The following is a 16,173-nucleotide window of genomic DNA, read 5'->3' as shown; positions in this document are numbered from 1 at the left end:
GAAGGGTGTCTTCAGCGCTAACCAGACGAGGTAGTTGACTTTCTGGCCGTCTGTCGCTTAGACATACAACAGACAACACAACGTGAGTTCAAGTCAGCCTGGCACTCGTGGCTCATTCTCTTGGTAACTCTCAACATGTTGCCTGCTCCACGATTCGGCCAGGAGGATGGATGTCTTGGTCTTGGTCTTTGGTGGAGTCATGGTCACTAACTCCGGACTGTATCCAAGTCTATGACCGAGCTGGTCGTGCGAAGACATCCCGGACTTTGCGATGTTGGCTGTTTCTTGGATGCCGTCATCGTCATCTGGCTCGTACTTTGACCGGGAGACAACCTAGGGCGAAATAAAGCAGTCCTGTTCGGGCGCTATCTTTCGGATGTCCTCGTTCAGTACTACCATTGCTGATATCGGGAGTGTGATCGACGCGGCTACCCGCTTGTGTGTGGTAGACAGAGACAGGTGTAATCAAGTGGAGAGGTAAGTTGGTGATTGTCAGTCTCTGAAAGGTATAGACGACCACTACCGGACCTTTCCGCATCTTCTTGGTGCTCAGACTTCAGAGACAAAGATGTCATCCCAAGCGAGGAACATCACCAATAAAGCATTGAGGAAGAGAGGCAAATCAGAAGAGGCTCATTGGGAGATCAGCTAGCCTTCAGACGACAAAGTGGTCCCAGGTACGCCACGGCGAGACAAGGTCAGGTTGCTGGCCCGAGGGAACTTCATTATGACGAAGGTAATGACGGCGAGATTGGATGAGGAGACCAAGAGCAGGCGGAGATGTAGCGCAAGGGAGATGGGTGATCCCCATACAAGCAGACATAACACATGTTTTTGATCCTTGCTCTGAATAATTGTGACCTAGACCTTGTATACTGTAAACACAAAACAAAAACAGAAGGCTGTAGCGAGGGACAGGACACTCGGTAGCACTCTATCTACGCAATGGGTTGGATGTCTAGCCAAGAGTCGAATGTGTGTAGAATTTCGACGGCGCAATAGAACGCAATGTGCAATTCCATGGCTCCTTTATTGAAGATTCTATCCAGGGAACTGTCGAGTAGCCACATCACTGTCCCGTTATGTTGGGTTATTGATATCCCTCTACATCCGGGAGGACAAGGCTGCGTCCAGCAAGGCTCGCAACCCCACGGGGACGGATCGTCGGATAATCATTTATCCGACCATTCCACACTTTTGACGCCCAACATCGGCAACTTCGACTTTTCAATATTGTCATTTTCTTGTTGTTTATAAGCCCCTCACGGCATCTGTCTGGATGCGGAGGCATCAGGCTGTTCGAATTGGGCTAGCTGCTCAACACCGCCTGTGCGAGCATATGACCGGCTATTTGCGACCTCTCGGTGACGATCATTGCCCTTCGGAAGCTCCAACGTGATGTACCACGACATTGAGCCGACAGGGTCCCTGCAGGCCCATTCTGGAAGGTCCCAAAAGAACCCTTTCAGAACACCGAGATGGATGATGATGAAGCAGCACAGCGCCGAGTCAGCCCAAGTCTCCGAAAAAAGTCCCACGTCACGTCTAACAGCTCATGCCGAATACTTGTTGTTCACGCACCTTGTCTGTAAAGAGCGTTGGCTACGTCGCCATCGACGAGATTTAGCCTAATTGTCGCTCAATGCGGAGTTCGACCCCGGATTTTCGAGGCGGAGGTCGTGTTCAATGGACTGGAGGACATGAAGACAAGCTATATGAAGTAGAGGAGGTGCTCAAGCTTTCGCAAAGCTTTGAAACGGCTGCATACCAAGAAAACCGTCGTCGTTCAAGGCACATACTCGTACTCATCGGTCACCACCTGGACCAGTCATCATGGGGGTGCGCAGTCTTTACAATACGGCGGTTCTACTCATTGCCACGTACCTGATCGCAAGGTGCAACGCCTTACCCAGACCGCAGGCTCTTGTTACCGCACCGAGCATCCCGGACGGCCACTGGATTGACACCTGGGCGGCGATGCCACAGTTGACCGAATACACAAACTTGCCTCCACCTCCATATGTGAGTAACGAGTCTCTTTCTCTACAAAACTATACCTGAGAGGAAGAAGAAGAAGGATAGAGTATTGTCAGTGGTGAAACGGTACACGCAACTAATGAGTCCTGTCCTTCCCCATTTGTTAGAACACCACCTCGGTGATATTCTTCAACAGCACGATCCGCCAAACCCTGCACATGTCGACCGGCGCCTCACAGATCCGGATCCGCATCTCCAACGCCTTTGGCCTCACCGACTTGCCCATCACCGCCATGACGGTCGCGCTGCCTTTCAACGGCTCCTCAGGTGTCAGCGCGATCGAGCCCTCGACCCTCCAAAAGGTGACCTTCAGCGGCGGCGAGTCGTCTATCATTGTCCCTGACGGCGCCCTCGCCGTCTCCGACCCGCTGGACTTCCCGATCCAGCCGCTCTCCACCATCACCGTGACCATGTACCTAGCCACGGGCCAGAACGGGACATTCATCACAAGCCACCCAGGCAGTCGGGCGACGTCGTGGTTCACGCTGGGCGACCAGGTAAGCGCGACGAACTTGACAGGGCCTTTTTTGAACAGCACCCAGCATTGGTAAGTTTGTCTTCACCAGCCTTTCCTATGAAATGTCCTTTTTTTGCTTCCTTTGCGTTGAAAAAAAAAAAAGTTGGAGAGATGTTTTGTTGTGCTGGAGCACTGACGTGTGAATTGGTAGGTACTTCTTGTCCGCTGTCGAAGCGTGGTTGCCGCCGAACTACCGCACATGGGCAATTATCGGGGACAGCATCACGGACGGGAGAGGAAGCGACCCGGACAAGAACGACAGGTGAGTTATACACCCCTTTCCACCATTCTTCTCTCTCTCTCTCTCTTCAATACCCTTTGTCTTTTTTTCAGCCTGGGCCCAAACATCCCAGAGATCCTAACCTGACCGGGGGGAAAAAATAAATAGATGGCCCGACCTCGTCTACGCGCGCATGCAATCGAGCAACTCGTCCCTCCTGACGTCCATCTCCATGATCAACCAAGCCGCCGGGGGCAACCGGATTTTGTATGACGGGCTGGGCCCGAACGTGCTGGCACGGGTCGACCGCGACGTGCTCGCGCACCAAGGCGTGCGGTACGCGATGATCTGGGAGGGCGTCAACGACATTGGGGTCGCCGACGCGACGCCCGCGAACCAGACCGAGACGTACGAGCGCCTGGTCTCGGCGTACCGGCAGATCGCGGCGCGGGTGCACGCGTTCGGCGTCCCGCTGTTCGCCGCCACCATCACCCCCTTCTCCGCCCCCGGCGGCAACACCACGCTGCAGGCCTACACGAGCCCGCTGCGCGAGCAGACCCGTCAGAAGGTCAACGCGTTTATCCGCTCGTCCACCACCGCGGGAGCCGGAGGTGGCATCTTCGACGCCGTCTTCGACTTCGACGCCATCCTCCGCAACCAGTCCGTGCCCAGCCAGCTGGCCGACGCACTGCAGTCCGGCGACTACCTGCACCCCAACGACGCGGGCTACCAGCTCCTAGCCGAGAGCTTTGATCTGAGTGTCTTTGAGAAGTTCGATACCGGTGTACTGGGATTTACCTAGCCCTGACAAGCTCATGCTTGTCCATTGTGTTTTTCGTCTGTGGGGCCGCAACTACTGCGCTAGCGATAGCAAGCAGGCAAGAAAAAAAAAAAAACCAACGCGCGAGATCAAGTCGAGGGATGCGGAATGACTGGTTTTGAGATATGTCATGAAGGAAGGACGCACTCTATCCTATCTGGCCCCGTTACCCAGACCCCAGTACCATTCGAGATCCATGACCGTGACAATCAAGAGAACCGAGAAAGATGGAGGGATGACAGGACTAATTCGAGCCCCGATTTAAGAGTCAAAGAACAAAAAAAGAAAGAAACAGAAGCCAAGACGGCCTTCACGACACGGCCGACGGTGCGTCATTGACCCCGGAAAAATGGGACAAAAAGAAAACACAAGGCTCCGCGGGCCATACTGCGAGGATTGCAAAATCGATAATGGGCGATACAATAATGTGACCTTCAACTTCAAGGGTTTTTTTTGGAGACGGTGGTGGCATGGAGAAAAGGGGACCTCGTGGATGAAGATATGATTATCTCAATCACAAATCCTGTTCAATTGGCCCGGTCGTTCTGGCCGGAGAGGAGCCTTCACGATGAGAACGTATCTAATGGCTGAAGAGTAAATAAAAACTACCTAGCCAGTGAGACTTAATGTAGCCTCATTGACGTGTGGGCGCTCCTAGGTCCTCGTCCCTTGCACGGCGATAACAGATACACATCGCCCGGTCAAGTTCTCAGTACTCATGCCGCCGTATTCCCATATCTGTCCCTCCTCCTCTCTCCTCCGGTGGCATCTAGACGGCCATTTGAAAGCTTCTCACCCACCTCACCGCATTGCCCTGTTCCTGAAGGATCTCCGAATTGTCGACAGGAAGGACAAATAAATCGGGTGGCAGGCTCCTCTCGTTCTGCTAACTGGTGCACGAACTGGACAGGAAGGGAAGATATAGATGCCGTCAGACACCTCATTGCATCGCTCGTTGCGTCGGCTCTCAATCCTCTGGGCTCCGCCCATTTCGATAAGTCCACAGGCGACTGAGCTCCTTGACCTGTCTTCCTGGCGCACCAGTTCTTCGTGGAGCGGCCTGTACAGTATCCCACTCTCGCAAGATATCCATGTCGACTTCGGCATCCATGAAGCCGTTGCTGTCTCGCACACGTCCGCGGGAGAGATCTTTGGTATCGATGCCCTCCATCTCGAAGATGTTGTCCAAGTAATGTTGATTCAGCTGGTGACCAGAGCCGACTCGTTTGAACAAACGCCCGAAGAATAGATTTATCTGCTCTTCTCGAAGATCCATCATCTCGATCGGTGTCCTGGGAGAGAGCAATGGTCTCGAAGAGGCTGCGACTACCTTCTCACGCGTGTCGACCTTGGGAGGGGTACGTCGTGTGAGGCGAGATGCCTCGTCTGAGACTTTGGACTTGTCTTGAGGCGTATTCCGGGAGCTGGGAGCAAATGGTGTGTTGTCTTGAGCCAATGCTCGAGGTAATGGTCGATCCGGGCGGAAATGTAAGATGCCGAATCTCGAGACGTAGTCGCTCTCGTTGGCATAATGCTCGATATGTGGCACAAGCCTCTGCTCAACTACACCGTGGCCATTTGCACTAGCAGATGCTGAGGACGATATGACGGGGGCATTCCAATGGTTTGCAGCATTTCCGAACGTGTACACCTCCAGCTTGCCAAGCTGGTCCGCTGGCACCGTATCGTAGAGCCAGTCAAGCACCAAGCCGCCTTCAATGGCTCCCTGGCTGTGGAGGATCAAGACTACCTTGTGGATATTGTCGTCGGACAGAATGTCAACCATTGCTGCATATGCGATCCGAATGTCTAGGGTGGCGAAGTTCAAGTCACGCTGAATGATGCATTCGAGGACATCGAAGATGATGCCCCGTCTAGAAGTGTAGCAGGTGTTAGACAGAGTACAGAGGTAGTAGGGATGGAAGACTTTCAGGGCATTTCGAGTATCATGGTCAGAATCATGGGGGAACTTGGACTTACGTCTGATTATGGATTCCAAAAACGGGCCGTCTAAAAGTCATCGCGAGGCGATCGAGATTGGACTGCAACCAATGGCGCCTGGAAGGCTGTTAACTCGTGCAACACGAATACCAGGACGACATGGGTGGGATCCCGCGTCGCGATACATTGAGAGAGATGACATACCCCACAGCCACACCATTGATAAACACCCATTTCTCATGTTCATGTAAAGGCTTTCCTCTGACACATTCTGGATTTGACTCAAAGAGCCTTCGACGCCTCGGCCCATTCAACAGAACGGTAAACCATTGATTTCCAATAACGAAGCCAACAATGTACAAGAGATAGAAGGATGGCAGGCCAATGAATGCCAGTGGCAGTAGCGAACCGAGGAAGATTGTCTGAGCGACCATGAGAATGAAGTGCAAGACAGCAGCCCACAGATTCGCACCGGTGAAGGCCAGCTCATCCAGAGAGCCCGATCTCGTTGGAAATAATGGGAGTACAATACTGGGAAGACCAGCTGTGATGGGCCATGTAAATGTAATCTCGGCAAAGAGCATCAAGTCATTGATCATAAGAAGAAGAGGGTTGGCGGTGTAAGGGATCGGTTTCGACGATGGCGAGGCCATTGTGACCGTCGAAATTTTGTGGAAGAGTTGATATTGGCCTTCGAAGGAGTGTTGGAAGCAGATGTCAGCCTATTTGAGAACCACGCGGTGAGGCTGACGGTAGTCTCGAGTGGCTCGCACGTGCCAAAGATTCAACCCGAAGGCGCTGGGTAGGTACACTGACCTTTCACATGTCAAGTCATGCTCTGAGGCTGTGAGGGCATGTGGTACACGGAAACTGAGAGTTTCTCCAGAACTTCAGCTCGTGTACAAGCGAGACGGTGGCGCGGGCTGAGTACGAGGCTGGGGCTGCGGGAAATGTCTGGGCAGGCAACCAGCGCAGCCCCGTCGTCGAATCAACAAAAGGTGAGGCTGGTCCGCGAGGGTGCCTTGACCAGGTGATGTCAAAAGCTTCCACGATATCGATGAGAGGCAACTTCTTTGATCAACACATGCAAATGTGATCAACACAAGGCGAAAGAGGATGATGTCGTCGCGATGACGCTAGTCCCGATTGAGCGGCGCGACTCGTATAATACTCATCAGCTCCGGCCACGTTGAGGATTCTACATTCAAAAGGTGTTGGGAAACCTGATCTGGAGCATCTGTGTGGGCTGCTCAGTAGTAGAAGTGGTATCTGTGGTTCTGAAAGACACGAAAGAGACGAAGGAGCGGCTGGGCTGCTTGGAAGGTACTCAACCGCAGCTGCCACTGTTTATGATGTTTTAGTGATGCAGCAGCGACGTCTGACTGAGACCCCAGGGTGCCTCGTCGCAGACTGGCATCTAAGAAGAAGAGTTAACAGCTCCTACGAATCACTCCTAGATTCTGAAATGCCCCTGCACACAAGTAAACACTGCGGCTCATACATCTTTTGCCATTGCCGTGCAAGATAAGATCATGCTGCTCAGGACACGAAGTTAACAGACCTCCTTCTTGTACGGCCGTCAGCTTGCTCAGATGGTTGGATTGTGCCGTTCCTCACCTCGAGACTTTCATCCACATGGCTTCATCATCGCGTACCCAACATCATGTTGGAGCAGCGTGGTGTATATGCCAGTCAACCGCTCCCTCGACAAACGCCTCTCTTACAGCCTTCACAATATTCGGTCTCATGTGGCTTGCCTGGCTTGGAGGCGTAGGGTGGCCGCTCCATCTCAATCCCTGCCCACACCTGGATTCTGTAGGCGACTCGTTCGACGTATGACTTCTTGTCCAGGATCAAGATTCCCAGCTGGTTGCACGTCCTGCAACGCTGATTGAATACTTCGGCATTGTACCCGTTGTCCATGTAACCTCTTATCAGGATTGCCACCTTCTTACTGGTCCAGCCATCTTTACAGCAAGCGTTCTTCCTCCCCCTGAACCTGCCTTTGATATGGGTCTGCCACTCGTTGTTGGCGTCCCTGTCGCTATTGGTTTCACAAAACCAGGTGGAGGGGACGTTGTGGGACACTGCCTTGACAACTTCGTCGTGGAGAGCCGGATACATGAATGAGGTCTTCATTTTCCGCTTGGGTTTTGCCGAGTTGTTTCCCATTTTTAATGCTGCAATGAGGTTGTCTGAAAAGAGATATGTTGAGAGTTGCGCAGGATCATTCAAGAGCTTGGGAGAGCTGACATGAAGGGATTAAGAAGGTTAAAGAGGGGGAGGTTGAACGCCCCGGATCTGTCACAAGGTGAGGCGGCACCTTGCATCTCTAGATTGAATAACAGCTGGTCATGATGGATGGCTGCCTGTACGCTTCACTGGTCAGAGGACTGACATTGTGCATTTCACAAATCAGTCGGGATGCAGCCTGCCCTGCAGGGATGGTTGTGGCTACCAATTGGACAACACCACGTCTCCTCCAGGTTTGAGGCACTGAAAGTCAAGCACGTACCGCTGTCGACGTTTGGACTGACCCGAGGACTAGATTTGCCCATTTTCAAAGACAAGCGGAGTTGCAGTACCTTTCTGCTACCTCGGGCTTCGCCTACAACATCCATCGCCATGGTGTTTTGGTCGCGAGAAGCGATTTGAACCACAGAGCCGTCATATAGTACCGGTGCATGTGGCAGATTGTCGTTCGCATTGCTTTAAACAAGGTCTCTCTAACGAAGTTGATTCTGGGACGTGTCGAAAAGGGCACGTACGGCTGCATCTCGCTTGAGGAGGCTCCCCGTCTTTGGTCAACAATGAGCGGTAGGTTGTGGCGCCCTAAGTCTTCAAGCTCAACACCTCCGCGCTGCGAATGGTACCTTCTAGGTCATCTTCTCCGGTATTGTGCTTCCAAACTCGTCCTGGTTCGGCTCCGGATAGGATTCAAACCTACGAGTGCCTACTGTGAAGACGGTGCTTGTATTGATATAGCAGAGACAGCTTTAAAACGAGCTACCCCACCCACTGTCAGGCGGGGCTCCGGGGGGAAGACGGAGCTGGGGTTCGACCCAGCCAATCGTTGGGAGGGGGACTTGGTAGCTACGGTGGCTAGATTCCTAGAGACCCAGCCTACAGAACCGCATCTCGGCAATTTGATTTCCTAGTAACAGCCCAAATACAACGCCCGTGGCGGCGTGATTGGAGCACCCGCTTGAACGGACCTGATCATACACTACATCTACTCCCCGGATTCTGGGGTCGTTCTTCCGTATGACGATGTCGATGCCTCGAGTCCTCGAAGTTCGCGCACAGGCTCTGGCGCAGCAGCACCAACAGGAGCAGCGAGGGCTCTCTTGGACCCCCTCCCTGAAGTTCCATGTGTGAGGGAAGTCGATGACGGAGGGTCTCCTCTTTAACACCTGCCGATACCGCCCGTCACTCCTTCTCTGCATGGTTGTTGCCGCAGTTCCTGACGACGCTCGCCGCACTCGCTCGCGACTGCAGGCCTTACCAAACTTGGGCTTCGAGTCGTGCTCACCAACGAGAACAAGAAAGCATGACGCGATCTAACTAGAGCAGGGCAGAAAATGGCGAAAGCGAAAGTCAAGTTGACGCCGAGAAGGATCGGACGGGGACCAGGAGAACCTCGACTTCCGTTACATGTTTTGAGTGATTATTAGCTGTCTAGAGAGATATTTGAGCCTCAACTCTACCTAATGCTGGGTGCTGGAGGCGAAGTGCCTGTTCAACCTTCTTCTCAAAAGCACCACCGGAGAAGAGTTGAATACCGATCGACTGTGGATACAATGTCCCCTGCCCGCCTACTCATCCAACTTGAACCGAGATTGGCTCGATGAGTGCTCGATCGTAGGCCATTCAAGTGTCGACCAACCATGCACTATGATTGTCCTTTCCGACTTTTCTTCGTTGGCGATAGGTCAAATTCGACCTCGGAAGTTTCTGACGAAGCGACTCTTGGGCGCTTGGGAGAGGTTGATGGCTCTGGGATGGCTGGTGCTAGCATAATTGGTACGGTGCGCCTCGATGGCCGCGGTGTTTCATCTCCTGCTTCTTGATGGTCCCTTTCTGGCCTATCTTCCGGTTCACGATGGTGGAGACCATAGGCGTGCAGCAGATCGAATCTATCGATCGACGATAGATCGATATCGCTATCGCTATCGCTATCTGACCTTTCCTCGATGTCCGCACGAGATGCGTCGCTCGGCGTGTTGCGTCGAACCCTCTTCCCCTCTTCTGCTACGTCATAAGCATACTCTGTCCGGGACATAACGGCTCTCCACAATTCCTCGAGTAAATTCTCGCCGATTCTTCGTGGTGTCCAAGGTGGTAGTGCTATCGGGAACCACACAGTATGATACCCTGGGTAGGTAATTCGGCGGTCATTTGGCTGGAGCTGTCGGATAGTTGATACAACCGAGTTGCAAGCTGGACAACATCTCTTTGAGACCGCGAGGATGTCGCCAATGGTCTTGAATTTGTCAATAATATCTGGAGGTACAATGATATTGCGGGACTCGAGGCATTCTGATATCGCTTGGGCGCTGGCAGTCGTCGAGGAGGAGAACATGCCATCCATTGATAGAGCATGCAAGGTGAGCATAATCGTCTCGCAATGCATCGTGCCTGTGAACCTCGGGGTATCCCATCTGCACTTTCGCTCAACATGGGCCCGAGCATAAGGAAATCCCGTAGCTTGGATTCCTTCTTCCGTGTGACGTTCAAGCCACTCTCGTAGAGCCTGTGCGGCGGTGAGGTCCAGTCTAAGTGCCAAATATTCCAGTACTTCGTTGACACTCCCCATGCGCCGATCTTTGTACGATGATTTAACCTCGAGACAGTGGATTTCTGCGCGTGGCACGAGCAACCTCAATGACTTCGAAATGGACGTGCTTTGCCTTCGTGACCGAATGTGAACGTTCTCAATCGCTTCGTAATGGGTAACAAGAAGCTCTATCCATCGGAAACATGCGTCCTTCCACCCCAACTGAGGATTTTCCTCGATGTCACAGAGAGCTAGAACCTCTTCTGCGTTTGATTCATCGTCAGTCAGGTTGTCCAAAACCGGTAATGTAAGCTCGCGGAATGGGGATGGAGTCTTTGCCGAAGCCGATGGGGGCGAGGAGCGGATGTCCGAGGGTGGAGTTGGTGTTCGAGTGCGAACGACTTGCTGGGACGGGCCTGGAGTTGCAGTACAGGGTTCTGAGGCCTGTGGTGGAGGAGTGTTCTCATCTGAACTTGGTTCTTCAATCGGACTGGACACAATAGCTTGCTCTCCGTATTCGGAATAAGTATTGACAAGAGTTGCATTCTTGAGCTCGCAGACACATGCAATCCATCCAAGCGTTTTTCTGATTTGGTCCCGGAACCGAGTAAAGAAAGACCAAAGCAAACGATTGGCTTCGAGCAATGTTGCGATACTACGCCTGTAAGTGCGCATGTCGAATGGTTTTGTCTTCTCTTTAGAGGGCTGACTATCCCTGACGATTTCGATCGCATGTTTAAACACCTGCAGCAGCACCCGTAGCACGTTGGCTATGAGTCGTCGGCCACGACAATCGAACGCTACGGCCATTCGGGGACCTTCCGCAATTAACCCCAAGTGCTCGAGGTAAAGCATGAATTTCTTTTGTGATTTTGTGAATGCCTCGCCATTCCTGATATCCTTGTCTCTGAGATCATCCGCAGCTGGGTCTTGAAACCTCTTCGCAAGATCCTCCCATTCCTTTTCAGGCTGTGTCCCAGTGTCCAGTAACATCAGGACGTGGAAAAAGTTTCGAGATTTGACTCCGAGGTTGCATCGTGCACATAAGCGGTTAAGGCCCAGGCACATCGTAAAGAGCCCAAAGCTCTTCAGGCTATCTCTACCCGACTCTCCGGAGGGTTGGGCATGGGCACGTTTTAGCAGCGCCAAAGATAACTGTGGTACCACTGCAAAAGGTATTTTGTGGCCGGACTTCTCGAGCATGTCGGCATATGTGCCTACAGGATCTTGTGTGAAATCTGGGCGAATTTGCTGACGGTGAAATTGGACAGAATATTGAATTTGTTCCAAAGTTGGGCCTGCGAATTCGTCTTGCTGGGGATTTCGCGTAAGAAAAAGATCCTGCTTGCTGTCGGCGACTTCCGTTGATGAGGCAAAAGTCTCCGACACCGAGCCGAAGACAGTCAAGGCGTCACCAGTGAAAGGGCCGGGCAACAGTGCAATCACCTCTGAACCTCCGCGGTTGATGGCCTGGCAAAAGCTGTTCAAGATTTTATATTTTGAGGAATGATCTCGATTCTTCTTCGGTATTGTCACGTATCCACTGTGAGGGACTTCGCTGCCTCTAACAAGAGATTCCGTCCACTTGAGGATCTGTGACAATGTTCGAATGGTGTAATGCTCTTTCTCCGTCAAGAACAGGTCTTCGAACCGAAGCGGCTCATCCTGGCTGTGATGCGCCATCTTCGCTGCATAAGTGACGAGAGAGAAACCCTGAAAGAGAGAGAAAGAAATTGGTTTTAGGACGAGAAGATTCAAATACCCTGTGTGTTCTTTATGAGGACCTACAACTCAAAATATTTGTCACGAAAGGAACGGTAGGAGCAAGAGCCAATATTACCAGAAAACTCTAAGCCTGTTTGAGTCACGACAAACCTAATTTATAGATTACTTGGCACGTTACACATTACTCGGCAAATTGCCCCACATTACGGGCATACAGTAAAGTTAGCCGGTTCCACCTGCGCCAAGTTGGCCGGTATGTAGCGCAGTGTGGCGTAAACCCAGTACCGAGTACCGCCCAGTAGTCCCTCGGAGAATAGACTAGTCCCTTTTTGACCTGCAGGGCTTAGCGTGTCACGCGTTTGTCTTTTCAACATCTTTCACACTCTCATTCTCTTCCTTTACCAAAAGGCTCTCCAGAGTAAAGAGTAGGAGCTCAAAACAGTCGGGTCCAGTAGCACCTAGTATCTCCTGTGGGTGACTGGTAATTTTCAAGAACGTGGCTGCGCCACATACCGGCCAACTTTGCGCAGGTGGAACCTGCCAATTTTACTGCACCCCCAATACATTTGACACATTACGAGGTACTTAGTACATTACTTAGCCACCCCAGCCAAGGATTCACACCCCAGACAACCAGAGCACGAGTAATATAGAGCGGAAAACAATCAAAAATCAGTAACTCAAGCACCGGATGCGGAGTAGCGAGGCAGAGATGACAAAGACATTCGCCCTGTATGTTCCATCCGGACGTCAGAAAGCTTGATAACACAGAGCTTTTCCTGTCTGTAACGCGACGTGGCTTTGCCAGCGCTATGTGCGTGGTATTTATTCTCTGTATCTTTCAAAGGAAAGGGGTTACTTGCTGTCAACTAAATGCAACATCCGAGGAAGAGATTCAAGGAACCTGCGATGAAGGCTACTAGGGCTGCCCGGCAAGCGGTATCGACCCATAGCTAGGACATTAACTAGCCTGCATACTGCAACAATTATGAAGCTGTAACTTGAAAAGGTGCTACGTCTGCTTCAGTACATTCTCTGAAGTAATTAGCTGTGGCCAAGCTGAGTACAGAAGATGGGAGCGTCGTCCCTCTATTAAAGGCCCCGACAACGTATCGAAACCTTGGTTAATGCATTTCTCCTGGATGTATTGGCTCCGCTTGCCTGTGCTTGTCCTGCTCGCTCCGCGGAACCAGCTCGATAAGATCAGTCCCTCCAAGTAGACCTTCAGACGGTCGCGACATGCGTAGTAGTCTGGCCCTCCTTGGAGAGAAGGTCGGCAGGCGGAGTGCCGGGGCTGGATTTCTCCTCTTCCAAGTTATTGTCCGTCAAGTGTGCGGCGACCTTCTTTCCGAAGAGCGCGTCGATTTCCTCCAGCGCCATACCGTTCGCCTGCAGCCCGAGGAGGTTAGCCAGATATTCTTTAGCATATATGGCCCACCAATCGTGCGCCGTACGGATACAAGGAAGGGGGGTCTTGAGCCTCACATCTGGTAGGAAGAAATAGATATGCACCGTGTGGGCAATACCCAGACACACAAAGACCAAATAGTATTTCCACCCGATGGTCGCTTGGGCGGTCGGCGACAGCTCAAGCCACAGGACATCCATGAGGAAGATGGCAGAGACGGCGTAGGACGTCGCCTGGCTGCGGAGGTGGGACGGGAAAATCTCGGTGACGGCGGTGAATTGATTGATGTCAATCAAGCCGCCGTATCTATAATGAGAGGAGAGAGTGGTCAGTTACAGTCTCGGAAAGGAGGAGCAAAATAAATAGGGATCGAGCTGTCACAGCCCTGGCTCCATGGAAGATCGAAACTCACGCAATCACATAGAGATACAAGAACACCACTGCAGCTGCAGCGAGGCCTTGGGATGGAGTATAACTGTATTTGCCAATGAGGCCGGTGGCGATGATGAACATTGACATGTTGAGGGTAAAGCCCACCACTAGACAAGAACCAGTTCGTTAGCCAGTCAATTACGAGGACGTTGGATTTCCTGATGGGGGTTTTCAAAGTGGTTAGCACTCACACAGGGCCTTTCTCCGTCCCATTTTGTCACTATAGTAGGCGCCGACGAAGTTCGCAATCGCGGCAAGTGTGTTGTATATAGCACTGAGCATCAGAGATATCTCCGCGTTGAGGCCTAAGGACCTGTAGAGCAACACAGTGTAGTTGTTTATCACCAATGTTCCGTTGTTTTGCCCACCAGCCATGACAAGAAATCCCAGGATGAGTCGCTTGCGGTACGTTTTGGCAGTGAACAGCTGCCATTTGCCGTCTTCAGCCAGGACGGCAGCATCGACAGCCTGCTGGCGTTCGATGAGAGCCAGTTCCCGCCGGGCAAAGTGTTCCTCTGTGTCGTTGGGGTCATGGTGCAACTTGCAAAGTGTCTTGAAGGCTTCGTCGCGTCGACCGCGCTGTAAAAGCCATCGAGGGCTTTCTGGAACTATGGTGCCAGAGAGTCAGTCGAACAGGTACTCACATCAACAACACGTCGGAAGACCTACTAAAGAAAGTACCGGTGATGAGAACAAGACCAAGCAGACAAAGAACGGCATTTGGAAATCTCCACGAAAAGGTGGTGCTTGGGGCATGGAAGCAGCCGAACCTGGCGAAGAAGACAGGTTAGTTTTCTGGTCTCTCGTCTTTTTTCCCGGGGAACCTCACCCTATCCAGCCGGCCAAAAAGTAGCCAGCATTCACAAAACTTCCATGAGCACCAGTCATCATGCCGCGAGAGTGCGGCGGCGACACTTCGGCGTAGTATGTGGGCATCGCAGCAAGAGTATTGCCAGCGGCGAGACCTGTGATGACCCGAGCAACAAGGTACTTTGCAACGGGTCAGTAACGTTAGGGACATGAGGTATAAATCTCGGTACAGCCATAGGACAATGTCACCAAAACTTCCAAGAAGAACAAGTAAATCGGCATACCATTGGAACATTGACTGATCCGGTCTGAATGGCCGCTCCGACCACACCCATTACACCCGCGATGCGAAACCCATTCAGGCGACCAAATCTGTCGGCTGTCCATCCGGAGAACAAGGTGCCAAAGAAGCCTCCCGCGAAGAACACTCCATTGACCGCCCCGATGATCGTGTTGGTGTGAGAATAGCCCGGAGCTGTAGGGTCGGCCTCCAAGGACAGAGACTCATAGAAGGTTGGTTGACCTAGAGTGGTTGTGATGACGGCCAGGGCAAACCCGGCAAACAACGAGCCGGTTGCAGCGAACAGGATAGTCTATCAACGAGCATGCCATCAGCGGTCTGGAACAAGTGGTATCAGAAAGGGTAGAACTAACTCGAGTGTTGTAGCTCGTGTAATTTTCCATCGTGGGCTCTCTCACGGGGCAATGTCGTCCGGATTGACGTCGGCAAAGGCAACGACGGGTGATGATGTTGCGTTATATAGAGAGGAAGGCAGCAACGGGGACAGGTGCGGTTCCATAAACCTGTGTCTCCATCGATCTATATACTTTCGTCCCCCTGGTGAACCCCCTGGGGAGTCCGGGGAGTGGAAATCGATGTGGAGGTGTCAACCAGGGTCCGGCGGCCATAAGCCTCCGAAACAGCAACGAAGTATACTTGATATTAGGTACACGAGGTCCATAGCAAAACATGGCCAAGTGGACGCGAGGCGCCGAGATTGGCCTTTCAAATCTAGCCGAGGGACTGGTAAACACAACAGGGCGAGGCTTCGGCAGAGCAGAATTCTTCAGAATTCATCCGAGCGAATAGTAGCAGGCCAGACAGCCAGCCGAGCCGACCACTCAGAGAATATGGTGTGACCGTATCCGGAATTTCCTTGTGCTGTTTCTTATGGAGCCCAAAGAGAATCTTATTACATACATAGACTACCCTAGTGAGTCTCGAAGCGAGTGGCAATAAGAAGGTCCGGATCCGCAAAGATGCTCGACAGCGAGGTCGAGAGTCTTGGGCCCACTGGTGTCAATGGTTCACGGCGCGGAGGTATTCGCTTTTATGTATAGCCAAGAGTGTGATGCTAAAGCTGCACATCTCAGGTATTCTCGCCTCTCACGGCAATAATGTCCACGGGTATACCGAGTTCATGACCCTACAAGGCTGTGACACTTTGGTATAACAGCTCGATCTTGGGTACGTTATGTAACCAAT

General features: G+C 52.2%; 5 protein-coding genes across 5 annotated transcripts; 1 reads left to right on the top strand and 4 right to left on the bottom strand.

The window, feature by feature from the left end:
• Positions 1–1,833: 1,833 nt before the first annotated feature.
• Z517_00565 (uncharacterized protein) lies at positions 1,834–3,576 on the top strand (the record flags this gene model as incomplete). Its single annotated transcript, XM_013433529.1, has 4 exons — positions 1,834–2,022; positions 2,145–2,584; positions 2,706–2,816; positions 2,943–3,576. The coding sequence occupies 4 exons, from the start codon at positions 1,834–1,836 to the stop codon at positions 3,574–3,576; spliced, it is 1,374 nt and encodes a 457-aa protein (XP_013288983.1).
• A 985-nt stretch (positions 3,577–4,561) lies between these two features.
• Positions 4,562–6,188, bottom strand: Z517_00564 (uncharacterized protein; the record flags this gene model as incomplete). Its single annotated transcript, XM_013433528.1, has 3 exons — positions 4,562–5,468; positions 5,575–5,652; positions 5,740–6,188. 3 exons carry the CDS (start codon positions 6,186–6,188, stop codon positions 4,562–4,564), a joined length of 1,434 nt encoding a protein of 477 aa, XP_013288982.1.
• A 1,039-nt stretch (positions 6,189–7,227) lies between these two features.
• On the bottom strand, positions 7,228–7,707 carry Z517_00563 (uncharacterized protein; the record flags this gene model as incomplete). The annotated part of the gene is made up of 1 exon (XM_013433527.1): positions 7,228–7,707. The coding sequence occupies one exon, from the start codon at positions 7,705–7,707 to the stop codon at positions 7,228–7,230; it is 480 nt and encodes a 159-aa protein (XP_013288981.1).
• A 1,720-nt stretch (positions 7,708–9,427) lies between these two features.
• Positions 9,428–11,995, bottom strand: Z517_00562 (uncharacterized protein; the record flags this gene model as incomplete). The annotated part of the gene is made up of 1 exon (XM_013433526.1): positions 9,428–11,995. The coding sequence occupies one exon, from the start codon at positions 11,993–11,995 to the stop codon at positions 9,428–9,430; it is 2,568 nt and encodes an 855-aa protein (XP_013288980.1).
• Positions 11,996–13,261: 1,266 nt separating this feature from the next.
• Positions 13,262–15,371, bottom strand: Z517_00561 (uncharacterized protein; the record flags this gene model as incomplete). Its single annotated transcript, XM_013433525.1, has 7 exons — positions 13,262–13,751; positions 13,858–13,984; positions 14,069–14,485; positions 14,547–14,647; positions 14,707–14,867; positions 14,972–15,280; positions 15,342–15,371. The coding sequence occupies 7 exons, from the start codon at positions 15,369–15,371 to the stop codon at positions 13,262–13,264; spliced, it is 1,635 nt and encodes a 544-aa protein (XP_013288979.1).
• Between the last annotated feature and the right edge of the window lie 802 nt (positions 15,372–16,173).

The sequence above is a fragment of the Fonsecaea pedrosoi genome (assembly GCF_000835455.1).
Source record: "Fonsecaea pedrosoi CBS 271.37 unplaced genomic scaffold supercont1.1, whole genome shotgun sequence".
NCBI lineage: Eukaryota > Fungi > Ascomycota > Eurotiomycetes > Chaetothyriales > Herpotrichiellaceae > Fonsecaea > Fonsecaea pedrosoi.
This window is presented reverse-complemented; position numbering and strand designations above follow the sequence as displayed.